The sequence below is a fragment of the Epargyreus clarus genome, unplaced genomic scaffold, assembly GCF_041222505.1.
Source record: "Epargyreus clarus isolate Ecla_fem2 unplaced genomic scaffold, WU_Ecla_fem_2.2 ptg000007l, whole genome shotgun sequence".
NCBI lineage: Eukaryota > Metazoa > Arthropoda > Insecta > Lepidoptera > Hesperiidae > Epargyreus > Epargyreus clarus.
Genome location: NW_027332215.1, coordinates 5,637,428 through 5,665,398, shown reverse-complemented (window position 1 = coordinate 5,665,398; position 27,971 = coordinate 5,637,428). Strand labels below are relative to the sequence as shown.

The following is a 27,971-nucleotide window of genomic DNA, read 5'->3' as shown; positions in this document are numbered from 1 at the left end:
GATTCAGCACGTGTTCGAAAATAACTCAATGATAACAAATTTGTTTTTTCAATTCGATCGCACCGCCAGCTGTTGGGAAAAACTATCATTAAAATAGATTATTATTTAATATTTGAAACTGCGATAGTAGCGAAGTCTGTCGAACGCGTGTTGTATAAAATTTTATATTACGGGGTCGGAAATGGGGGTTTTGCGCACGCGAAGCGTACGTAAAACGTCCATTTACGCACGCCGTGATATAAAGATATTTTAAATTACAACTAAATACTTAGTAAAGTATTATTTCTTGTTGTATACAACTTCTAACGTTTAATATGATTTTCAATATATTTTTTGGTAGAAATTATTCGGTTTTGACTCGGAGAATCATTTAGACAATTTGACAATTTAGCATTAGTATTTAACGATATACCGCGCAGCATAGAGTAATATAAAATGTCATTGACGCGCAGAGCATAAGTAACTTGACATTCCATTTTAATAATATAAAAAATAACCTAAATTAACTCGAACATAAAAACATAAATTCTGGGGGAAAAAAACATATCCTTTTGAATGATTTGAAACAGGCCACAGACATTTGTTATAATGCGCGAAATGTTTAAATTTATAAAGAGCGGGAACTTAGCCAGCCAGCGTAATATGAAATATATGAATTTTCTTAAAGAAAAACGCTATTTTCTTTAGTTTGTCATTTAGAGAAGAACTTGATCCTTATAAGCGACACTATCCAATGGAATAATACAGGCTGTGCTTTGTTTGTTCAAATAAACTTGTTCGATTCCATGGTGAGGAAAGGAAATGAACAGTAAATAAATAGTACAATTGTGGAAAAAGTATGGGGGCTTTTCGAACCTGATAAATGGAGCACCCCACGCTTTTTTCACAATTATACTATTTACTGTTCCTTAATTAATTCTTAGATTGAAAATTATTTTCTACTTTTTAGTTGATTTTATCATAAAGGCATGTTTTTTAGTTTTTTGAACTATATTTATTATACTCCGTGCGGATCTTAAAATTGCGTTTCGTATTTTTTTATATTCCTATAATATTGTAAGCAAAAAAATATTACCAAATTAACCAAATAATATGTTTTAAACACATAAAATTAAATCAAAATTACTTATTGCAAAATATATACATTTAACAAAATTACAATAAAAATTATACCTATTAATTATTTTAGTACAAAAATATAAAATTAAATTAAAAATATTTCAAAAAAGACTAAGTATTATTTTGTCTTAAAAAGAAATTACATAAAAAACCTTGGGTCTGATTGTGACAGACTCCGACGTGACTCACGGAGTCATTACGTAGCGTGGCTACAATTGAGAACACCTTGTCCGAGCGGTTTTATGTTTTGGTGAATTTACAGGTGAAACAAAATCGTTTTATTAATGTTCGCATTCTAATCCTACTTATTAGTTAGTAGTATACTTATATAAAATATTCATCGTTTAATCAGATTAGCCGTTAAAGTACCTAAGTCCTCAAATTTTCTACAGTTTCGCAGTGTTTTTGCTACGCAATGGAAAAATGGACTATTGTCTAGGTAGTGCAAACAATGCAATATTTAAAATCGTCAACGTTTATTTAATTCTATGAATAACATATCAAAAAGGAGGTCGTTATGTCTGCAGAATGTAAAATATTGTTATTTTAGAAAATCTGTCAGAGTACCTATATAAATCATAGATTAGTAAAGATTACTCACTCCTAACAAGAAAATGTACCCAGTTTTGAGAATTGAAATAGTTGCGTAAAAAAGTTTTGCCACGTCTCCGTGCTAAAATGTCCCTAAAATAATTGAAATTATTATTAATAATTATTTATTTATTATGTAAATTACGCAGTATTAGTTATTTATTCGTAAATTTTCTCTAAAAATGTTTTTATTTGTCAAGAATTCAAAAAAAGAACTTACTATAAGAAGCCATTTGTGGCTTCATTCAATTTCAAGGCGGCGAAGTATCTTTACTAATCTATGATATAAATATAAAGTCTGTAGAATCTTAAAATGGCCTATAGACTTTATATTTATCATTAGACATTACACGTGTCAGTTCACGGAAAAATCTTATATATTAAATTGTCGTGTCACAATGTTAGTTACCGTATTCCTTCGAAACAGCTTTACCGATTTTCACCAAATATCTATTTTTCATACCCCTAAGTGATAAGGGTTGTTCACCCTTAACATTTTTTTTATTTATACGGCAACAACGTTTGCCGGGTCAGCTAGTAATGTTATAAAAATAAAAATAGTGTTTACAAACTATGTTAAATTATAATTAGCGTTATCATCAATACGTTAGTATCCCACTGCTGGGCACGGGTTTCCCCTTGAAAGAGTTTAGCCTAACACACTAAAGTGCGGGATGGTCGACTGTGGGTAGGTAGATAGGTATTACTGTGTTTTTTTCTTGTTTCATACCATATAGACATGTAAGTACGTTTCCTCAGTCATGTCATCTAAGGACCATGACTAACTGATCGCTATAGATCATAGACACGTGTAATCTACTCCAGATTCCAAATTAGCCCTAAAACCTTTAGGGCTATTTTGGAATGTCTTTTACCATACGCTTCAAAACGGACCCCAATAGCGCTTAACATTTTTTTTATTAATCAGATAAGTGTGACAATTGTGCCTCCTTACACAAAATATATAAAGATCTAGCACCTTTCATTAATTTTATTTCATCATTTTCAACCCATTATTATCCCACTGCGGCGCACGGGTCTCCGCTCAGAATGAGAAGGATTAGGCCGTAGTCCACCGCGCTGGCCAAGTGCGAATTGTTAGACTTCACACTCCTTTGGGATTTTTTTTAATCTCTCAGGTATGCAGTTTCCTCGTGATGTTTTCCTTCACCGTTTAAGCCGTAAGTAATTTCTAATAGGCACATAATTTTTGAAAATCAGAGGAGCATGCCTGAGATTTGAACCTCGGACCCCTCGATCAAGATGCCGAGTTTCTTAACCGCTAGGCTATCACTGCCTTCTATTAATTTTTCATTTAAATATAATATTTTCCCTTATTATTGAACCATTCGTGATTCATATGGTTCAAAACTAAACGAAACGAATGATTGCAGAAAACGACGTCAATATTCCACCAGTGGAACGGCATCGCGAACCACATTGCACCACTGGTGTTAGCGTTCTTCCTCGGCTCGTACAGCGACAAGCGGGGACGAAAGATCTTGATAGTAGCGGGCATGCTTGGGAAACTCTTCTACTCTATTATGTTTACTCTGAACACAATGAATGGTGAGTAGATTTAAACCCACCGAGGATTTTAGGTACATTTCTACCGTGTTCTATTAGTGTCACCTTATCATAAGGGCTTATCCTCATAGATACGAGTAGTCATGAATATTTTCTCGTTTCATACGGTTTAGAATGCTTTTTTTAGAGTAATTTTCATTATATTATTTTCGAACCTATTTCTTTTTAACTTTTTTTGTAAGTAACAGGGCTAACGAAAATGCAATACAACTGACAGTGAGCGGTCACTGCCGCTCATGACCCTAAATAGTATTGAAGTTTTACCTCCGTTCCTTGAGTTGGTCTTGTGTATGCCTCTAATAAAACACCAATACTCGAAGCCGTTGTTACAAGACACGAGTATTGGCGGTTAAAAAACCGTTTAAAAAGAGACAGTGTACTCACCTGTACCTACAGTGTATGTACCAACACATTCTGTATTGATACTTACCAGCTGCCAATCGTCTTGTTTAAACGAACTGTTATTCATGTAGATTCAAACAGTGGACAATATTTCTGCTTAAACAGAAAGCCATATCAACCCCGTCAATTGCCGATGACTACCTACATATCATTTTCCTTTTTAATCGACTTCAAAGAAAATATGCTTTCCAATTCAGACTGTCTGTTTTTTGATATGCGCCAATTCTATGGCTTATGAAGCTGAAATAATTCTTCTTGTTTAATTGGATGTGGGCAGAACAATTACAACAAATTTAATTATACAGATTTCGAATGAGGGTGAGCGAGGTGAACTACAAGGCAGAAGTATCCAATTGACTATTTAGGCCCATACATGTATAGCCTACTACTCTTTCTTTAATTTGGTTTATACGAGTTTCTACAGACATTAGACGGGTCAAACACGGTCGTGCCAAACAAAATCATATTTTCTTTAAAATAATTTGACAAGCACAACCCTATATATATATAAATATAAATAAATAAGTTAACATACCTTTTTTATAATATAGGAGTAGCAGACGAGCATGCAGTCCACCTGATGGTAAGTGGCTACTGCCGCCCATGGGCATCTGTAATGAACCCCAGGTAGGATTAGATATTCCTGCCTGAGGTCGGCCACAGATGCGCCGCTACCCCTGAAGACTAAGCTGGAACGCGTCGGAAAAGTATGTCTCCCTTACCACACCCTTCAAACCAGAACACAGCAGTGATAGACATTACTGTTAATAGGCAGAAATTGATGTGGCAGTGGTGCCGCCAGAGTCGAACCACGAAGAGTTCTACCACCTTCAAAACACATTCAAAACATCTAGTTTAATAATACAGTTATTTTGTTGTATTACCGACATATACTTCAATTTTATTTACTTACAGATAACAAATGATGAGTCTATACAATGTAAGGCCGTGTCAAAGATATCGCGATTGTCAATCTTGTGTACGTTGTAACTACGCGATATCTGTAAATAATAGCGATGCCGAACAATCGATACTTACACTATCAATACTTGACCCCGAAAATCAGTTACGATATCGATTGGGCTATTGATAGTATACAATATGGTAATACTGGTAATACTATTGATGATCTGCAATAGTATCGATACTATCGATAGTATCTTACTTTGATAAAAAAAACTAAAAAACACGCTTTTATAATAAAATGAACGAATGAAACGATGAAAAAAGCGAGGAATGCTCCATTTATCAGTTTTTCCACAATTATACTACATTGTATTTGTTGTATTTACTGTACCTTAATTGATTCCTAGATTGAAAATTATTTTATACTTTTTAGTTGATTTTATAATAAAAGCGTGTTTTTTAATTTTTTCAACTATATTTATTTACAAGTTCATCTGGTACTAAGTAGTTACAGTCAAGTTTTATCAACAAAAACCGTTTTACGTCATATTTTACGTTATACTTTTATAACTTACAAGATTTTTCGGTTCTTATAACAGCAGTGATAAGCGCTGCTATGTTCTGGTTTAAAAAGTTTGGTGAGGGAGACAGATTTTCAAAGTTAGTCTTCAAGGGTTCCTCAGTAACGCATCTGTGGCCGGCAGTTGATCTCAGGTAGAACTCTAATCCGATGTAGGGTTAATTCTGGATCTTTCCATAGAGGGCGCTGTCGCTTTACATTATGGCGGGCGCTGTGTAAGTGAAGCGTTCAGTAAGCGTTCCGTTTTTGCGAAGGGTTGATTTCATGTCTTAAAAGTTCGCAAGAATTTCACTAGAGTGCGTTGTATTCAATATTTTCAAATAAAAAATGTTAGTTGAGTTAAAAAATCATAATGCAAAGAACAATTGGGTAAAAAATAAGAAAACAAAACATTTACAAATTAATATTCCAAGTAACGTAAATTCACGAAAGAAATTATTATATTTAATAAATATATTTAATTTTTTTAGAAAAAAATGTTGAATGTATAAAGTACAAATAGGTAATAATAAAGTTAAATAAACTTTGTGTGCAAAACGAAAAAAAAACACAAAAACGGTGTATGGTGGAACATTGAATTTAAATCGCGTATATACTGTGTACCCCGGTGGGATTCGAACCCACAGTCTCCGGCACCAACAACCGGGCCTTTCCTATTAGGCCACGGGGACACAGTGAGATATTTCGAAATTTGGGTAACATTGTGAATGTGAACCACAAACGTAGATTAATTTCAGCCACCCTATACCTTTTGAAATTATATTTCAAGTATGTGTTTTTAATAAGATTAAAGTAGCAAGCTAGTATGCAGTCCACCTGAAGGAAAATGTTCACTGCCTCCCATTAACATATGTAACCTGCTAGCTACATACAGAACAGTGATTCTATCTGATCCTGGACGCAATAACGTCGTTACTCCTGAGGACTAGGATGGTCGCGTGAAGCAGTCACACTAGATGAAGATTTAGTACCTACCTGATGTAAACATACGTTTCAAAAGTGACACATTAAGTATGCCGGATGATCATCATCATCATCAACCCATTACTGTCCCACTGCTGGGCACGGGTCTCCCCTCAGAATGAGAAGGATTAGGCCATAGTCCACCGCGCTGGCCAAGTGCGTATTGGTAGACTTCGCATACCTTTGAGATTTTTTTTTTTATAAATCTCTCAGGTATGCAGGTTTCCTCACGATGTTTTCCTTCACCGTTTAAGCAAGTGATAATTATTTTCTAATACGCACATAAATTCGAAAATCAGAGGTGCGTGCCTGGGATTTGAACCTCGGACCCCTCGATCGAAAGGCCGCGTTTCTTAACCACTGGGCTATCACTGTTTTTTTTTATTATGCCGGATGACGCCCGTGGCAAATTCATTGCATGGGCCCTTAAGATAACTCGTCGCAGAGTAACTTAATTTTACAAATATCTTGTAGACATTTTTCACTCACGAATACCTAAGTGATTGTTTGGTCGTTACTGAACCCTGAAAAGGATTCAAATGAGCTGATTGACAACGTCGTAAGGACGCCCTGCAATAACAGTATCGTACCGTATCATACAGATGATGTAGGATACATTATTAGGGTTCCGTAACCAAAGGGTAATAGTTCACACGCATGTAACATGTAACACATGGTTCTATCTCTGGAACCGTAATAAATAGTACCGTAATAAACACATGTTTTACACAACCTTTAACCTTAAATAAAAGTGTCATACAATTTGAAAAAATCAAATCGCAGTGTTTACAACGTTGTTAGGTACTTCATAATTGTATATCTGTAATATTGATTAAAAAAAATACCTATATTTAGATCAGAAGTTACATGACTGTACGTGGTAGTGTGGTAAGGCCTGAGGGAGAAATACATTTCCAAGGCATTACAGCTTAGTTGCAGCTGCCCATATGTTGCTCACCTCAGGTAGGAAAGTAATATTATCTGGGGTTGATTAAAGATTTCCATGGGCGGCTGTAGCCACTTTATTATATAAAAAACCTGGATGTCCAAGCCTTGTTTGGTTTTTTTTCTTTTGCTTACCCTTGCATACTTGATTGAAGGTGGTAGAACGCTTTGTGGTTTGATTGGTAGATTATGATGACATATGTTTTTCGAAACGGACCTATGAAATTGTGACGACTATATTTACAGACTAGCAGTACCCGCGGCTTCGCCCGCTTTTTGTTCAATACTAATAAAATATAGCCTATATCACTCTTGAATAGTGTAGCTTTCTGATTATGAAAGCATTTTCATTTTCGGGTCAGAATTTCCGAAGATTACCCCTTACAAACAAATAAACAAAGTGAAATTTGAAAGAAGATGAAAGTGGAAAAAGCTGAAGCAGAATGGAAAAAGATGGATTTAAAGGCAAGAACAATAATTATGAGTACAATCTCAGACAAGCAACTGGAATACATCACCGATTGCTAAACAGCGTATGAAATGCTAAGTAAGTTCGATAAGATATACCTAACACAGTCTACAGCCATGCAAATTATTTGCAGAGGGAAAATAGAAGAGATGAAACTAAACAATTATAATACTATAGAAGATTTTTTTGTGGAGTTCGAGAAAACAATAAATGAATTTAAAACGGCTGGAGGAAAAATAAATGAACCTGAGAAGTTAAGATACCTACTAAGAGCGCTTCCACCAAGCTATAGTTATATTGGAGACTTTCTCGATGTAATTCCCGATGAACAAAGGACAGTTGATTATGTATGCTCTAAAATAAAAGAGAAAAATATGTCTACTAGTGACTCAAATAAGAAAAGTAATATGAGTACATTTGCAGCTAAAACTGTAGCCGAATGCTTTTTATGTGGAAAGACTGGTCATCTCAAGAAGGACTGTTGGTATGCGCAGAGATATAATCAAGGACAACAAACTGCTAGAGGTCAGCGAGGATCACAGAGAGGTTACAACAGCGGTGGATATTATAGAGGTCATATCCGAGGCAGAGGTCAAAAACATTTTAAGGGTCAAGGTCAGTCCAGTGGTAAATCTTCAAACAACTTTGCAGGGGAGTCATGGACAGCTCAAGTATGTAATTCGGAGATAAATCAGGTAACACAAGAATATGATAATGATGGTGAAATTAATTGGCTTTTAGATAGCGGGTGTACCGACCATATAATAAAAAATGATACATATTTTTATGATTTTATAGATCTGAAAAGTCCTGTTTATGTAAAACTGCCAGATGGTAACATGTTAAAAGCCACTAAAGTAGGCACTGTTAAAATTTATTTTAAAACCTATTATAATCTAAAGTATGTAGATTTAAAAAATGTTTATTTTGTTGAAGGCATTAAACAAAATTTGTTAAGCTTTTCAAAAATAACTAAAAGTTGCACTATAGTAGCAAAAAATGAAAATGCAAAAATTTATAATAGTCTCAGAGAATTAATAGTTGTCGCTGATAAAATAAACAATTTGTATTCTATAAAAAGTTTTGTATGCAAAAGAGAAATGTATGCACATTCAATAACTTTGACTCAGAAAGAAAAATGGCATAGGGCACTTGGTCATGTCAATTTTCAGTATTTGAATAAATTGATAAATAATAAATTATTAGATGGTTTGCCTGATAGAATTGAAAGCACAGAAATGAAATGTTCAAATTGTATTCAAAGTAAAATGAGTAATGTGCCTTTTGAAAATAATAGAACAAAGACAACTAAAATTTTAGAATTAATTCATACTGATTTAAATGGTCCACATAATACGACTGGTTATGGCGGGGAGAAATATTTTCTTACATTTATCGATGATTATAGTAAATGCACAAGGATATTTTGTATTAAAAGTAAAGCTGAAGTTGCGAGTTGTTTCATAGAATTTGTAAATTTATTAGAAAATAAATTCAACCAAAGAATTAAGAAAATTCAGTGTGACAATGGTAGAGAATATCTAAATAAAGAAATTTACAATTTTGTAAGGTATAAGGGTATAGAGTTATTACCATGTCCACCCTATGTTCATGAATTAAATGGAGTAGCGGAAAGATATAATAGATCTGCTATGGACATAGCTAGGTGTTTAATGAGGGAGGCTAAAATTCACAGAAGGTATTGGCCTGAATTTATAAAAACAGCAGCATATTTAAAAAATCGTACAATTGCAAATACGGTAGAAAATAAAACACCCTATGAGATATTTTTTAAAATAAAACCAAATGTCGAACATTTAAAAATATATGGAAGTAGAGTTTATGTTAGGGTTCCAGAAGTTTTAAGAAAAAGTAAATGGGATGATAAAGCACAAAAGGGTATTTTAGTAGGTTATAATGAAAATAGTTATCGAGTTCTATTAAATAACAAAATTATTAATGCTAGGCATGTACAGGTAATCGAAGAATATACTGAACTAATTTGCTTAGAAAAACTAGATGATCCAAAAGATAAAGATTTAGAATTACACCAAACTTTAAAAGAAATAGTAAATGAGGAAAGTGATGAAAAATATGAAGATGCGGAGGAGACTAATTCTAATAATACCTTGAAGGATCTTGTAGTTGATGATAGTTTAAATGATAATGGAGACAAGAATGTAGTAGAAAAGAGAAAGAGAAATCCAGTTTCTAGATATGGTAATCCAGTTTCACATTTTATATATGTTAATTATATTGATGCCAATGTACCTAATACTTTTGAGGAGGCGATGAACTCCAATGATTATAAACAATGGAAAATAGCAATGGACTCAGAAATAAATAGCATAAATAAAAATAATACTTGGCAAATTGTTGAAAAACCAAAAGATAAAAAGGTTATAGATGTTAAGTGGGATTTCAGAAAGAAAAGCAACAATATTTATAAAGCTAGATTAGTTGTGAGAGGATTTAAGCAAAATGAATACATTGATAATGCTTACTCACCGGTAGGAAAAATGCAAACTTTGAAAATTTTATTGTCATACAGTTGTAAGAATAATTTATTTACAGAACAGATGGATGTAGAAACAGCTTTTTTAAATGCTTATGTAAAATCAGAAGTTTATGTAAAACAACCAGAAGGTTATGAAATTGGCGACAATAAAGTTTACAAATTGCAAAAGGCACTCTATGGTCTCAAAGAAAGTCCTAAAGTATGGTACGAGTGTTTTGATACATTTATTAAAACGTTGAATTTTGTTAGAAGTAACTATGATAACTGTTTATATGTTAATAGAGCAAGCAAAGATCCAATATATATATATATATTAATATATGTTGATGATTTTTTAATTTGTTGTAAAAATAAAACTAAAATAGACGAGGTAAAAACTAGTTTAATGAAAAGATTTGTTATGAAAGACTTGGGTAAAGTTAAAAGCTATGTTGGAATAGACATTGATTATAGTAAAGATAAAGGTATAATGACTCTAAACCAAACAAAATATATTGAATCTTTGGCTGCAAAATATGATCTGAAAAATACTAAGTTATATGATACTCCAATGGAAACAAATTTAAAACTAGAACAAGCTAGAGAAATAGATGAAACTATTAAGTACAGAAATATAATAGGTGAATTGTTATATATTAGTACAGGCACAAGGCCAGATGTAGCGTACAGTGTTAATTATTTGAGTAGATACCAAAGTTGCTATAACGAAACACACTATAAATATGCAATGAGAATATTAAAATACCTTAATAATACTAAGGATCTAAGTTTAACTTATAATGATAATGTGGATACTGAAATATTAGATTGTATGGTAGATTCTGATTTTGCTGGAGATAATGTTGATAGAAAATCTACAACTGGTTTTATTATTAGATTGTATGGAAATTTAATTTATTGGAAATCACGTAAACAAAATACAGTAACTAAATGTTCAACTTTTGCAGAATATACTGCTATGTCAGAAGCAGTAACAGAAGTACTTTTTATTAGAAACTTACTAAGTGAGTCATTTGATGTAAAATTTTGTAATCCAATAAAACTGTATGTAGATAACTCAGGTGCAGTTGCAATAGCTAAATACGGCAACTTTACAAAGAATTCGAAGCACATCGAAGTGCAGTATCATTATGTAAATGAGAACTATGAAAAGAAAATAATTGATATTGTAAAAATTAATACTAAATTTAATTTGGCAGACATATTAACTAAAAGTTTAAATAAGGCAAGTTTTTTGAAGAACAGGTTAGAGTTAAGATTGATTTAGATATGTTATTAGTATGTAATAGTTATGTTATGAGATTATAAATTTAAGGAGGCGTGTTGTAAATAAGTAAATATTATAATCTTTATATCCAAAAAGTATTGTTATAGGTTGCTAAACTCTTTGGTAATGTTTTCTGAGTTATTACTTCTTGTCAAATGTTTAGTGAAATAAAGATGTGTCTGAGCTAAGAAAATAAGATTTTATTATATAAAGTATTTCACGATCCTATATTTTAACAGTTATAAACTTTACTTCTTTATAATATTACGAGTATAGACTCATATAATCATCGAACCGTTCAACTCAATGCTCTATATCTGATGATTTCAGCGTGGCCAGTAGAATACCTGATCTTCACGGCGACATTCCCCTGTGCGTTGACGGGCGCTGACTTGGCGATATTCGCGGGTTGTTTCGCGTACGTGGCTGACGTCAGCTCTATGAAGAACAGAAGCCTCAGAGTGGGCATCCTCGACGCGGTCTACATGAGCACCATGCCCACTGGAATCGCCATTGGTGAGATCGTCTTCATCGTCACTGTCCCACTGCTGGAAATAGGTCTCCTCTCATAAAGAGAAGGATAAGCCATAGTCCACCGCGCTGGCCAAGTGCAAATAGGTAGACTTCACTTACCTTTTTATTTAGAGTTCTCTCAAACCTGCATAAGATTTCCTCATTATGTTTTTTTTTCACCATTGAAACAAGTGATAATTAATTTGTAATATGCGCACAATTTTGAAAAATCAGAAGTGCGCACCTGTGATTCAAATCTCGGACCCGTCGATGGAGAGGCCGCTTCAACGACTAGGCTATCGCTGCTTGTCCCTGTAGTCCCGGGACAAGAATAGGGCTACAGTATCCCCTGTTTGTCGTAAGACGCGACTAAAAGGTGGCTTGCGGGTTTGCGGGAGACAGGAGTGGGAGCCCGAACCGCATCAATCAATAAAATCAAATATACAATTAAATAGAAAAGTTACGAGTCACAAATTAAGGAACAAATATAAAATCCAACTACCTAAAGTGAGAACGTCATATGGAAAGAAATCCGTTTTGTTTGAAGGAGTACAGTTGTATAACAAGTTACCAAATTACATAAAAGAATGCAAAACTCTAACATGTATAAAATTGAACTTAAGAAATATTTAAACACTAATGTAATGTAAATAATACATAGCAGACCATATTAAACAGCCCCGAGGCAATAGTATAGTTATAATAACCAAATCTCTGTATCTCATTATAAGTAAACTACATGTTTTTACGAGAAATAAATTTCTTTAAACCTAACCGCCCGGCAAGCGATCCGGGAAGACCGGCGGTAGGTGTGGTCGCATACCGTAGTAAACACCAGTTGTGCAGAAGCGTCAATTGCGATCTTTCAAACCAGAATACCAAAATCCTTTCCGATACTATTGAAAAATGTAATGCGATATTATCGATAAATGCAAACTTTTACAAGTGATTCCAGCTGAAAGTATTTTTTTACGCCTACAAATGAAGGAGGTATGTTCCATCATTCTTGATGTCCTTTTTTCGACGATCTATTAGTACGACCAATTAATCAATACGGAAGCAATTTCGCTATTTCGATATCGATATTTTTTTTGTTTTCGATATAACATCGAAAACATCGATATAATGAAACTTTCGATACATCGTTGCATGTATTCAAAACGTTAATTTTCACCTTTCCAGGCAATGTGCTGTTCTACAAAGTGTTCGACAAGTCGTTCACGGCAATATTCGCGGTCAACTCCGGCCTGATGGTGATCGCCACAGCGTACAGCATCCTCTGTCTGGACTGGCAAACGAGGATAGAACAGAAGAGCCTGAAAGAAGCCGGTGTCAAAAATCCCATAACAGATTTCTTCAGCTCCGGCAATATCAAACAAACGATCGTGACGTTGACGAAGCAGAGGCCGGGTAACCGGAGGTTATTCCTGTGGTTTTTATTAATCTCCATGGTGTTTTATACCTTCCAGAGAGGTGAGTTCTTATCGGTTTTACCCGCGTTTTAAATTATAAAATACTCGCGAGATTAAATGTTTTTTTCCGCGCGGAACCAATACCCTAAGTTGCTTTTTATACCACTGCCAGTAAAAGTTCCGTCAAAATAGCCGTTTTACAATATTTACAATATTTGCGTTGTTGTTATAAGTCGGGGAGTGACTCATTACTGTCCCACTACTGGGCCCATCTTCTCTCCACTCTTCTCTGAGGGGCTTACCAGTTGCCTTCACACACCCTGAGGTTTTTTCGAACCTCAGGCGTGCACGTTTCCTCGCGATGTTATTGTTCACCTTAAATCAAGGGATTATTAATTTCTAATACTTTGAGACATCAGAGGTGCTCGCCTGAGATTTGAACATCGGATCAGGGGAATGAGAGGCCACATTTAGTAAAAACCTTTTATTTGGAAATTACAAAAAGACACGTCAACTTTATTTATTTGTACAGTTTATTTTTAAAGGTGACAAAATGTTCTGTGGTTCGATCCGGCGGCACCACAGCCACACTTATTTCTGCATATCATAATCACAATCATAATCATAATCTTTATTGCATCATGCAGATATCACACATATAAAGATGTTACAAATGTTGACAGTGACTACAGTGGCATGAAACCCTGTAAGGGTGTAGCAATTTAAATTCATTATAGGTAAACATAAGCTAATGTAACAATAATTTAAAATGATCAATTAGGATCTGTTAATAGTACAGTTTACATTTTCGTATGGTGATACCTAGTTATAGTTACAATTTCAAAGATATATAATGAAATTATTTAACAACTAGCAAAAAGCGCAGCTTTATAAGGGCTCGCGTATCGTGAATGGTATATTCAGTTTAAGATCCTATATCAAAGATGATGTGGTCACTTATTAATTAACAATAAATTATTAAATCTACCTTTCGTCAGAAGGACCTATGAAGAGAACCAGAACCACTTTAAATGCTTGTGGTGGATAACTTATATTAGATCCATTTTTTGGGATTGTATTTTTTTTGCGATTTATCCTTGGTATCTTTTTACTCTTGAATTTAAACTCCGCTATACTTATAAAATTATTGTGTCTGATTTGCAAAAAATATTTTTTAAGTATATATAGGTATAAACTATTGTGGATGTCTGAAACGCAGTACATTATAAGCTAATCTGGGGTCTGTTACCAATCAACAAGATGGCGAATGACCTTTATTATTCTCTTCGTGTCGATTTGGGTCATTTATCAGTGAATGTTGAATTCACCACGACTTCTTTAATTTACTAAAGCTCCGAGGGATACATTCCGTAAAGCTGCGAATGAGCTACTAATTAATTCTATTAAATAACATTTTTATCAATTGTTAAATTAACTATGAAATTTATGAATTAAATTAATGAATTATGTGTGTGGCCTGCTCAATTAGTTTTGTATTTTCTTTTATGTTTCTACCTAACATAACCAATTCTATACAATACAGGAACTAATTTCCGTAAAACACAATGTGATAGTCGCTAAATTGTAAATTTGTCGCTGGGCTTTTTGTCACAAACAAAGTATTTTTTGACGATGGAAATGAAATTTCTTTCTATTCTTCTATTCTAAACGGGTAGTATTAAAACGAGTGACTGCAAATAAAAGTTTGGAATGACAAAAATAATGAATTTTGGTTATAGTATTACTAAGGGAGCAACTGGCTGCGAGTGACGAGAAATCAACAGAACAGCAACTTACAAACATTAATTTGAGCGACCTAATATTTTTCTAAGTGTAAACATTACGTCCTGCGTTTTATTCAATATTTAGCAAATGTTTTTTTTTTTTAATACTGAGCAGCATTTTTTTAAATGAAGTGTTTCGAATACAAATATCACTTTGAAAAATACTATAATAAGTAGAGTATTGTGTGCTCATGTCATTGATCATGAATAAAGGTAAGGTCTGAATTCATACAGATTGGGCCCACCCGCTCGCTTGAAAGAAAAACTTGAAACAAAACTCTTTTAAAATACACCGTTGAAACCTCGGTGAAAAGCTGCCACGTTAGCATTTTCATATCTTTGATTGACATAATTATGTCATAAATGTCTGCATTCATAATGACGTTTTTTTTTAATCTGCCATTATTTAAACAAAAATAATCCAAGTCATACAGCCATTAATGTTACACTAAATTTAAATTTGATAAAAAAGTGGTATTTTTTTTTTGTGTACAAAACCTTATTTCAATCGTGTTGGTCCAATCTAGACATGACCCTTAGTAACTATGTTAAGTTTCAAATTTATAAGCCCTGTAGTTTTTTCAAAAAAGGGATGGAAAGCTTGCAAGATTTTCGAATTATAGAGGACTCGCTTCGCTCGCCCTAATTAACATACGTGAGAAACTGCGAGGCATAATTCTATCAAAATTAACTTTCATGGACGAGATTTACGGTCCACGACTTTTTGGCTCATACACGACAGCTACTCGTAGTACAGCGCGTTCAAAACGCCTGTGCGCGATACTGTTACACTGTACCACCCCACACACAATATCACACCATTTATTAACAATGCACAAAAACTAAAAATGGAATCAAGCAGGAAGCTTCACCTTGCCACACTTCTTTTTGGTATTATCTAATCTAAATATATATAACTCAAAGGTGACTGACTGACGTAGTGATCTATCAACGCGCAGCCCAAACCACTGGACGGATCGGGCTGAAATTTGGCATGCAGGTAGATTTTATGACGTAGGCATCCGCTAAAAAAGGATTTTAATCAATTCTACCCCCAAAGGTATAAAATAGGGGATGAAAATATTACTGCGATACGCGAGCGAAGCCGCGGGCAAAAGCTCGTAAACAATAAAATGCCTTCTTATCTTGTCCGAAAATGTACCTCTTCATCGCACTCATTCCTTTCGAGGTAGCTTTTGGTACGCCGCATCCAAGTGTTGGAACGATATCCCTCCACCTCTCCGTAGTCTACAAACAGTAAATATATTTAGAAATAAGTATAAATTACACTTACTAGAGCTTCCGATGAAATCTTGACAAATTACGATATACTTATTTATTTTACTATCAATCACCTGATCAATTATAGACTTTAAACCAATAACTCGCTTCTCCAAAACTTGGATACGTCTTGGATGAAAACGAAAATTCATATACGAGAACTACAAAAAACACGACATTATTACAGGCAAACATTCCTAATATGCTTTTAATAATAATTTATTTTTATTCACAAGCACATTTCAAATTGAGCAATACCAAAGACTCCCAGTGGTATGAACAAAATGCGTCTACCCGCGATATAACAATTAAATGAACTCAGTTGCTCACGTGTTTCCCCTTACTTCTTTTCGCTGTACGCATATCCGTGAGTCACTCACTGAAAATCAGCGCCGTGGTGCAACACACCATGGCCTCAATGCTGAGTTCCATTTCCGTATGCAATGTATACATACAAGCTATTCACTATTTTAAGTTTATTCGGCTGTGTTGTCTTATTATGTATCTTGAGTTTGTACCTATATCCCACTATTTTGTAATTAACTAAAGTAATTTTTAATTATTATGTATGTGTGTGTACAATGCATTACGTAATAAAGTTATTTCTTTCTTTCTTTCTTTCTAATGAAGCAATAAAATAATAAAGAATACAATGTCAAAATTGGTAGTTTATTACTTAAATATTAATATCGAATAAATAGTAACATTATTATTATTAGTTAATGTTTGCGCTGCTGCGTTCTGGATTGAAGGGAGTCATAGTTTTCCTAGACGTGAGCGGGATTATGGCCGACCTCAATTTAGAATCTAATCTTATCTGGGGTTGATTACAAATGTCCATGGGCGACAGTAGCCACTTACCATCAGTCTGCTACTCCTACGAGTATATTATAAAAAAAGGTATGCACCTATGATTGCAGTACCATGTTATTATTATTTACTGTAATTCTATCCCTTGTAGTCTGCTCCAGCTCTAACTTCGCACACCCTATCCTACTTTCCTTATTTGTCCTTTTCTCTTTCCCATGCATAGGTTGGAAGAGGCATAGATTAGTAAAGATTACTCACTTCTCAAAATAAAATGTAACAAGTTTTGACAATTGAAATTGTCACCGTCATCTATTTTCGTGTTTGAAAAATATGAAAAACGTAGTTTTTAGATAATTTACGAATGAAACGATATTTCTGCGCACTTTTTCTTCGATTTCGTATTTTTACACCACTTAACTGCAGATGTCGGCATTGTTCCGCGTAAATTACACCATAACAGCCATTAAATGACTGACATATTTATTAGCCGTTTAAGTCAATTAATGGCTTCCTTCAATTACAAGGCGGTGAGATATCTATACTTATCTATGGGAAGAGATCGCTGCTTAGCGATAAGGCCGCCTATTGCATACTACTTAAACCTGTAATTAATACAACTAAATTCTTTTATAAATGTGCAATAAACTATATTCTATGTCGCTATGATTCCAGATGAGAAGCAAGTAATGTATTTGTACACTACGAACGTGTTCAAATGGGACGCGAACGACTTCAGCCACTTCCGCACCTACCTCAGCACCGCGTACGTGCTGCTCATGCTGCTGGGCATCCCGCTCATGACCAAGCTGTTCAACTGGAGGGATACGGTGAGACTTTTATCACTGTAGCCGTATATATCACTAGCTTACCCCGCGGTTTCACCCCCGTTAAATTAAAACAGGGGCACAGCTAATTCTAAAATATAGCCTAAGTTACTCCTAATTATATCAGTTACCTGCCAATAAAAGAATGCCAATAAGAGAAATCGGTCCAGCCATTTTGGAGATTAGTCAGAACAAACAGATAGACAGACAAAAATTGTAAAGTTATTTTGGTACCGTATGTATAATTATATGCATGTAGTAAAGAGCGGTTATTTCAATATTAAAAACAGACACTCCAATTTTATTTATATGTATAGATTATATTACTATATTTAATATATAGTAAAATACGATTATTGCTTTAAAATTGTTTACAAGGACACAATGAATATTCCATTGTGATGCAATTCCAAGCGAATATTTCGGCGAAAAAAATATTTTATATTTCTTCGATAATCGTATCTTCGAGAGGAGAAACTCTCTCCATATAAATGGGCCTTAAGCTGTCCGTCTGTCACAGGGCTCTATCTCTTTAACTGTAATAGACAGGCACTTGAATGTTAAAGCGTGGGCGCTACAACAACAAATACTAAAAATACTCTACACTGAGGGTTCCACACCAACATTTTTTTTTTTTTTAAATTGTATTCCTTATCACAGCGTTATGGCCGCCGAGTAAATGCATGGTGAAAATTTGAAGTGCACTATTATGTAGAAAAATAGCGGTTTCTTGAATAGCGGTTATTGTTTCTTTGGCTGTAATCAACCCCAGATAGGATTAGATATTCCTACCTGAGGTCGGCCACACATGCGCCCCATGAGGACTAAGCTGGAACGCCTCGGAAAAGTATGTCTTAGTTACCACACACTTCAAACCGGAACACAGCAGCGCCTAACACTGCTGTTATTAGGCAGAAATAGGTGTAGCGGTGGTGCCGCCGGAGTCGAACCACAAAGGGTTCTACCACCTTTGTCACGCCACGTGCAGAAGTTCGTGCGATTCGGTGTAAGGGTTTGGATGCCAGTGGATTTAAATATGAGGCGATCATAGCCCTCAGAGGTAACAACGCGCCTGTGAGCAAATTCAAATAAAACACTGTTCTATATTGAATTGGAGCCGCAGGCCACTTACCATCAAGTGGACTGCGGCCTACAAAAAAACTTAATACACTATAATATAATTATGATTATTATTACACGAATCCGTAAGCATTAGCCATTATTGCCCGTTATTAATAATCGATCTATCCGTTTATTTGCTATCAAGGATTTAAAGTGACCATATCTGCTATGAGGAATTTGTTTAATGTCGACCTTAGGTCGGCAAAACATTGGATGGTCGATTATGAATAAAAGGCTTGAGTGACATACCCTTCAGTGACGTCATCGATGCTTTTACTTTACAGATAATAATAATGGTTGGCGCCGCGTCTCATATATGCGGGCATTTGATATACGCGAACGCTACTGCCGAGACTACGATGTATATAGGGGCGTCAGCTGCCGCCCTTGGCCCATGTGTGGTGCCCTTACTACGAGCTATGGCCTCTAAAGTACTGCCGCCAGCTGAAAAAGGTACCGTAAATTGGACGTATTTGTGCAAAATGGATCCAACCCACAAAAACCGTTTTTTAGTTCTATCACAAATGGCATCTCCACATCAACTTTCGTATATTTAAAAAATATTCCCTGATATATAGGTATCTATCACTGATATATAGATATCAGTGATAGATACCAACCATAAATTAAGCAATTTAACTTTTACTAAAAGGGCCTATTTTCTCAAAAGCTGGTTTTTGTTGTTGAATCTATTTTGCATAACTACTCGTATGTCCAATGAAGTAAGTATATATCGTCAGGGAAGTTCTAACAGTGTGTAAGTCAAAAATGTCTACTTTACAGGAGAGCAAAATAACTGTGTAAAATTTTGATTAGTTACATTTGAGGTAAAAATATTTGGAAGACTTTTTTAAAATTAACTCATTGATGATATATGATAAAACCAATCAAAATAAAATTTTGTAAGAAATATGATAAAACCAATCAAAATAAAATTTTGTAAGAAATTTTCTAAGTGCCGTTTCGTTTGACTCTTGTGCGTTTAAAATTATCGGAGTGATTTTTTTTTCATACAAATGAAATCGACACTTCATAGTATTAGTTGGGAACGATTTCTTTTCACAAAAATAAAATTGTCACTATGAAGTTATTTAAAAAGGTACTTTTAGGTATGGTACTCGTACTACGTATAAACTATTAACTAGGTACACATTTCATAATATCATTCTTCATTTGTAATAAAGGAAAAACAAAGTAACTAACTAACCAATAAAGTAAGTAATACAATCTTGGAAATAAATTTTAACCTGCTTCTAACCGTCGTGTCGTAATAAAACTTTGTACGTTAGATGCTGAAAATAATGAATTTCTCGACCTAATAGTGCTAGAAAATCGGCAATATTGTAATCTGTCGATTTTGACTAACCGACGTAACAATAATCATTAATATACATATTGATACATGCACTCTTTTTTATTTACTTTATGTCATGGTCGTGTCATGGTCATAACATCGAAGAATTAGTTGATTAACCAACAAATTCCTCGATTTTACGACTTATGTATAATATTTAAGGATATTAAGCCATAAGTATTTTAGTCATGTGTTATGTATAACCCTTAAGGATTAGTATGAAAAAATATGTATTTTCTTTAAAAAAAAACCTTTTCCTTTAATTTGTCACATAACATTACTTCCCAGAATTTGATCCTTATAAGCGACACTATCAGATACTGAAATAATATAGAATGTGTATTTTTTTTCAAAATGAACTCGTTCGATTCCCGGCTAGGGAAAAAGATATTTTGAAAAACTAATCATGCAGTTTTAGTTTTTATCAAAATCGGCCTCGTAACTCCTTTCAGCATTTTTCGCTAATCCTTATAGTTTCGGATTTGGCCCTGAAGGCCTATTTGAAAAATTCACCCTGTATATACATTATTTTAATTTACAAAGTATTCCTTTTTAATAGGCAATTTACAAAATATCGTCGTGTACTGATAGAAGAAAAATATATCGTTTTTTATACAATTTTCGATATTGGTCATTTTGTATCCACGTCCGCGTGACGTTAAGTGGGTGCGTGTGGCTCGTGGGTATCAGGCCAAGGAAATAAATAGTTACAAGAGGAGAGAAGGAGATAGTTGAAGGTGGTAGAACCCTTTGTGGTTCGACTCCGGCGACACCACCGCCACACCTATTCCTACCTCATAACAGCATTGTTAAACACTACTGTGTTCTGGTTTGAAGGGTGTGGTAAGGGAGACATACTTATCCGAGGCGTTCCAGCTTGGTCCTCAGGGGTAGCGGCGCATCTGCGACCTCAGGTAGGAATATCTAATTCTATCTGGGGTTAATTACGGATGTCCATGGGCGACAGTAGCCATTTACCATCAAGTGGACTGCATGCTCGTCTGCTACTCCTATTTCATAATTCATCGCGTAAATATTTTTCTTGTATATCATCGGCAGGTGTGGCCTATGCGTTCCTGTCTGTGATGGAGAAGGCAGTGGGCCTCGTTGCCTCGATAGTGTACTCCCAGATCTACAACGCCACCCTCGACACTTCCCCGAACACATTCTTCTATTTCACCGTCGCCACGCAAGTCGCGGTCTTCTTACTGGCAATGTAAGTGTTAATTCAATTTCTACCATAGACACTATGTAAATTATTATGTAATAGTGGAAATCAAGTTGGCAATAAAGGCTTAATAATAATAAAAGACACTAAGGATTCCAGTCGTCCCCTACAAACATGTATAGTCCGCGCCAAACTTCTTGTCCGCTCTGAAGTTGTTGCGCGCAGGAGTAGTCAGAGAGCCAATGTGGACGAACACAACTACAAGCATATACTCAGTAGCACCGTAAAGGCACACTAACGCAGCTATGTACCGCGGGCGAGAGCGGGCAGCAGTTGGGTGCAAATTTTCTATAATAGGTCCTCATATTTTAAGCTCTTTTATTAAGTCCCATCACATGCGATATATTTAACAGCTATTAAACTTTCCCACTTCAATTTTGGAGGTAGTAACGAATGTATCTAATGAATTTTTAAACGGCAAGTGTAATCAGCCTGAGGCATGTCCAATTATAGTCGTCGCAATTTAATAGGCCTATTTTAACACATGCCATCGATAGGCACTAAGCGTGTGATATACAAATCGATAACCAAAGAAACCGATTTTTACGACAAATCGATTACAACTCCACATCGTATTGTGATTACTTAATATTTTGTAAACATAATATTTATTTAATATTTTTCTAAATCATCTAAAGATTTAATAAAAGGAGAAAAGAAAAATAAATTCTAGTGTAATTTAAAAATTTAATCATGTTTAGAAGATTAAATAAAGCATCGCTCGTGCTATCGTAAACTGCATTTTTTTCGTTTTATCATTAATTAAGAAACAAAGTCTTGATGTTGTTGTGATGATAAAGGGATTAATAATAAATTAATCATTGATAATTCTAAGTTTCGATCACTTGATAGTTAATCGATTATGGTTTCTTCCGAATGCTTTGAAGCTAAAACCTCTAGAAGTCATGTGGTCGGAAACTGCCTACTACAAAGTTAGTTTAAAACATTAATGACATTAGGATGGCATGGTCTAAATGGACCTATTAAATTATGACGACTATAAGGTACCAAATTATTTTTTTCTTTATCTTAAGAGTCCCCACATTTTATATTTTATTGGTTAGAAGCCCACTAACGACATTTGGCAATTACTTCATACTTCTTATGGTAGAATATGACGAATTTCAATCTTTGGTACAAACAATGGACGGCTTGAATATCAATAATGGGCGTAAGAATTATTTATCCGAGAATATAATTCATACAAAATAACTAACGTAAAATTCGTGTTGGCTACGTTTTAATAAATACTAAATCTGACATTTTATTTCTTTCAGGGCGATGGAATGTATGTTGAAAGGGGGTAGAATTGAATCGTACTTAGACCAAGATGAGAGACGCATATCTAAGACATCAACGTGATAGTTAATCTTAAATTGTAAAATTATGGAACGAGATTTTAATATTTAAAAATATACCTATATGTGATAAATCAGTGCTCGGCCCATACATGGTATATTTATACAAGTGAATTTATATATAGTAGCAAAATATTTTAATGTTTATATTTGTATAGAGAAAGATTGTTGTTATTCGGAGGTAAAATGACGTGACAATACACATAGAGAACGAAGTACGGTGCATTACGAGTAAAATATCGACCGATTTATAATTAGACGTCCAAAATGTAAACAAAGGAAATGCCCTATCAAAAAATACGTTTCAATCGGTAGTTTCTTATGTTTGACAATACAACGGTAAGGTATAAAGTAATACAACGGTAATAAAATAATAATCTAAATAAATTAAGATCAACTCACATTTTCCAATATTTATATTAACTCAATTTCGTACCGTACAATCATAATAATGAAAAAAAAAGGTTTATGGTAGAAAATTAAAATGTGATAATGGTAACACAATCGGGATCCAAACGATTTTTTGTGGAGCCATTTTCAAATTTTGTAGCCGATGTTATTCGTTTTCGTGATCGTGATCGAACTCGAATGTTTTCTAATTTTCATAGCGATTTTCTTATATTGTGTTTATAAAGTTTATTAAAGTTTTTGTTGAGTTTGTTAAAGTTTTACATTTTGGACACCTGAGTATGAATCAGACTTATAATACGGTATACATCTGGTATACATTTAAAAACAATCCGACAAACTTTTGTGTTACCGTTGATCGTAACTAGGTTGTCGAAACCACCTAAATGGAAAATTTTAACTTTTACATTTCTATGCATGATGACTATTTAACATGTAATTAAGATCCTGTTGATCCTGAAATAATTATCCATTTAATTTTAGTTTTATGTAAAACTCTTGACAAGGCCAAACTGAAAATTGCTCATGAAACTGGCAACAAATGACCATACACAGTAAAGCATACCTGTTTCAGAAAAGTTGGTCGGACTATTAACTTTAGCAGTTTTGTCACATATTGTGAAAATGTGATTATGCTAGATAATCCACTTTTATGATAAGAACCTTTAGTCAGTTTTCAAGTGCTCTTCTTAGTGTAGCAAGAAACGATTTCAGGTCAATTTTCCGGTGCTACCACGCATTTTTATGTCAATTTTTTAGCGCTAATGCTTGGATAAAGTTATAGGTATAAATACGTCATTTACTTTGTTTCTATTATAACGTATTATGTCCCTAGTGAAATGTATCTCCGTATAATAATTATATTAGATATCATTATTATCATATATCAACCTAGTAAGCATTATTTTCAATCTATCACGTATTTAATATGGGCATTTAACTTATATTGGTATCTTCGAGTGTAAAAATATGTAGTTTTATGAATATATTTGGATGATGCCGTTCCTGTTACATACATTATAGATTATTGTACTGAAGATAAGCATTTAAGCATAAAGTTATCGAAATGATCCGGAAGTAACTAGTTACGTAACAAAAAAAAATATATATATTTTTTTAATGAGATCCATAATAAGATTACAAATTAAGATAACAAAAAAATCTACACTATATATAATATTATAAAGAGGAAAACTTTCTTTGTTTCTTTGGTTGTAATGAATAGACTCAAAAACTACTGGATTGATTTTAAAAATTCTTTCACCATTCGAAAGCTACATTATCCACGAGTAAAAAGGCTATATTTTATATGAAATATATTTGATAAATAGAGTTTGAGGCGGTACAAAGTTTGCCGGGTCAGCTAGTAATTTATATGTTTAAACATATAATACAACATAACGTATTTATTAGCAAAATTAATAAGCTATACAAGTTATTTCTTTAACATTGTTGTTATAAAATTTATTAGCAATTTAATATATATCTTACGGTAGATCCCAAGCCCGATGGTAAAAGACAATGAGAATGGTAAAAGCCCGAAATAATCTAAAATCATTTATTTCGGACTTTTACCACCATCCACTTGGTAAATAAGATTTACGTACATGTAATGTCGCGATTATTGGGTCATCTGTACACACAGTATTCTATTGGTAACCTGATGACAGAATAACTATATAATTGAAGTTTTCTGTAGCCTGTTATTAATGCTCAATTTATTAAATTTTTGCCTTTATTGTTTATTATTGTATTTTATTGGTCTTTGGTAGACAACAATATACAAAGGGGACCCAAAAATAAGGGAATTTCGTCATAACTTCTTTATTTCTCAATATTTTAACACCAAATTTTGATCACCTTCAAAGTATTCGCCATTGACCAAAACGCACTTCTCCAAACGATTCTTCCATTGTTCAAATGCTATTCCTACCTGAGGTCGGAATATCTAACACTCGCAGCGCCTAACACTGCTGTTATTAGGTAGAAATAGGTGTGGCGGTGGTGCCGCCGGAGTCGAACCACAAAGGGTTCTACCACCTTCAATCAACAACAAAGATCAACGAACATTACCGAAGATTTAAAAAATCATGTCGTCATGTCGGTCATTAAAACCGGACAAAATTTATCGACAATGGGTCATAATAAGCGACATGTCACTCTAAGGGAAGTCATTATATCTGATTTTTTACAAAGAATTTTATATGAAAATCAAACTTTCTGTCTAATTACGTCATAATAAGCGGTTGGTCAATATATACGGAGTCATAGTAAACGGATTCTACTGTATAATAAATTGTAGACCTATAACTACAAATAAGTCTGGGATGTCATATCTCTACCTCCTACAGTTGAGTCGCCTTATTTTCGAAGCTATTTTCTTCTGTTTATAAGTCGAGAGTAACGCTTTCTACACTCACAGCCCCATACTAGGATTCCCTGTATCGTGGGTGCCATGGACACACACAGAGACAAATACACAAACACCCAGACCCAGAAACCTAGATCATCATTTAGATTTCTGTCTGACCGGGGATCGAACCCGGGACCCTCTGCGCGTCAGACCAGTATGGTGACGCGGGTCGTCAATCACTTCATGGTGATGTTCCTTACTAACGCAGGTAAAGCCGCGGGTCTCATGTATTATATAAAAGGCAAATAAAGCGAACAAAATTTATTCTGTAACTTTAAAAATAAATATAGAAGATGCATTCACATATGCACATATGTATGTGAATTATTATTATTAAATAAATTTGTGAAATGCTTAATATCCATATTTTATCAATACAATACTGTGCATTTTGTCACCGTACAACAAGTGACGTACAACATTATTATAAAGTTAAAGTATTAATTATTATTATTTAAATACAAAATTACACGCAAATATCATAATTTATAATTACGCCATTTATACAACAATTAGGTATTAAACATTTATTAATTTAATAGAAAAAAATATAAAATTATTATAACAATAAAGTAGGCGACTATAAATGAAATAAAAAAATCTCCCTATGTGAGTTGTTAGGTATATTATGGCATGTAATATAAGTCAAATGAGTAATTTTAGAAGATACCAGTATGAAGTAGTCTGTATCTTTCGGTATGTTCAATGTAAAAATGGTATCCTATATTAGAAGTCTCCATCTTTTCATATTATTTGGCACAAATGAGTCATCAGTAAAATGTTTGGAACAAAACCGGCTGTGTTTTTTTGGTATCCAATTGGGCCTATTAATATATTGACTCCATTTCATCTTATTCGCTTCATCATTATCATATCATCACCTGTAACAATATTAGTTTGATTACTTGATTTTTTAAATTTAAGAATTTCGCGTATTAACAATTTTTTTTTGTCTCAATGCTTCAAATCATTCGAAATGGACGTTTTGTTCTTCAAGGATTTATATTGTTATGTCCGACTTAGTTAAGGTTACTGTTAGGACCATTATAATAGATTTAACTTGCTATGGGCGGAGTTTCGTTTAATACAGATGTAAAATTGACAATTTGCGAGAATGTCTTTTTCGAGTCAAATCCGAATGATAACTAAATAAAGAGATATAGAAAATCATATTTACTGTTGAGACGTAGTTATAAACAACAAACAATAACAATTTACTATTTAATCATTTATCTATTTTTATTTTTAAAATAGCCTTAAAACGGCGGTAATTTATTTGCCAAACTATTACTTTCTCATACTTAGCCGTACCTATGATTATAACATCGAATAATTAGTTGATTTACGAACAAATTCTTCAATGGTATGACTTATGTATGTTTCTAAAGAATTATACATAAATCTATTGTTATGTATAATAATAATCCTTAAGGATTAGTATGGCGATGTATGGAAAAATATGTATTTTCTTCAAAATTGTCCTTTTCCTTTAATTTGTTACATAACATTACTTCCCAGAATTTGATCCTTATAAGCGACACTAGCTTATAAGGATCATCAATATATTTTTCAAAATGAACTCGTTCGATTCCCGGCTAAGGAAAAAGATATTTTAAAAAACTAATAATGCAGTTTTAGTTTTTATCAAAATCGGCCTCGTAAGTCCTTTCAACATTTTTCGCTAATCCTTATAGTTTCGGATTTGGCCCTGAAGGCCCATTTGAAAAAATCACCCTGTATATGACTCAAAGGTGACTGACGTAGTGATCTATCAACGCACAGCCCAAACCACTGGATGGATCGGGCTGAAATTTGGCATTTGGCAGTTTGATGTTTAGGCTGAGCTCGTCACAGGATATTACAGAACTTGCTACATGATTGAATGAAAATATTGATAAGGGAAGATATTGAAAATGAATAAATAATGTATCGTAAGTGAAGAATAAATAAAATATTATCTAAATGTGTACTTAAAGTTGTTTTATTTACACACTTAACTGTTTTAACTAAAATAAATTGGTATAGAAGTACATATTTTGGTATTTATTTATACAATACAATATTTATATATCTACGCCCATTTGCGTAAAAAATATATTAAAAAGTATATAATGTAT

At 33.8% G+C, this 27,971-nt stretch overlaps 1 protein-coding gene across 1 annotated transcript in view; it reads left to right on the top strand.

Moving 5' to 3' along the window:
• Positions 1-27,823, top strand: part of LOC140743290 (lysosomal proton-coupled steroid conjugate and bile acid symporter SLC46A3) — a 35,813-nt gene extending 7,990 nt beyond the window's left edge. Inside the window, exons 3-9 of the mRNA XM_073074451.1 lie at positions 3,105-3,279; positions 11,678-11,863; positions 13,043-13,333; positions 17,820-17,974; positions 19,378-19,546; positions 21,507-21,663; positions 22,953-27,823. Coding sequence (XP_072930552.1) covers positions 3,105-3,279; positions 11,678-11,863; positions 13,043-13,333; positions 17,820-17,974; positions 19,378-19,546; positions 21,507-21,663; positions 22,953-23,037 — 1,218 coding nt within the window. The 3' untranslated portion in view covers positions 23,038-27,823. The remainder of the gene's footprint in view (positions 1-3,104; positions 3,280-11,677; positions 11,864-13,042; positions 13,334-17,819; positions 17,975-19,377; positions 19,547-21,506; positions 21,664-22,952) is intronic.
• The last annotated feature ends 148 nt before the right edge of the window (positions 27,824-27,971 follow it).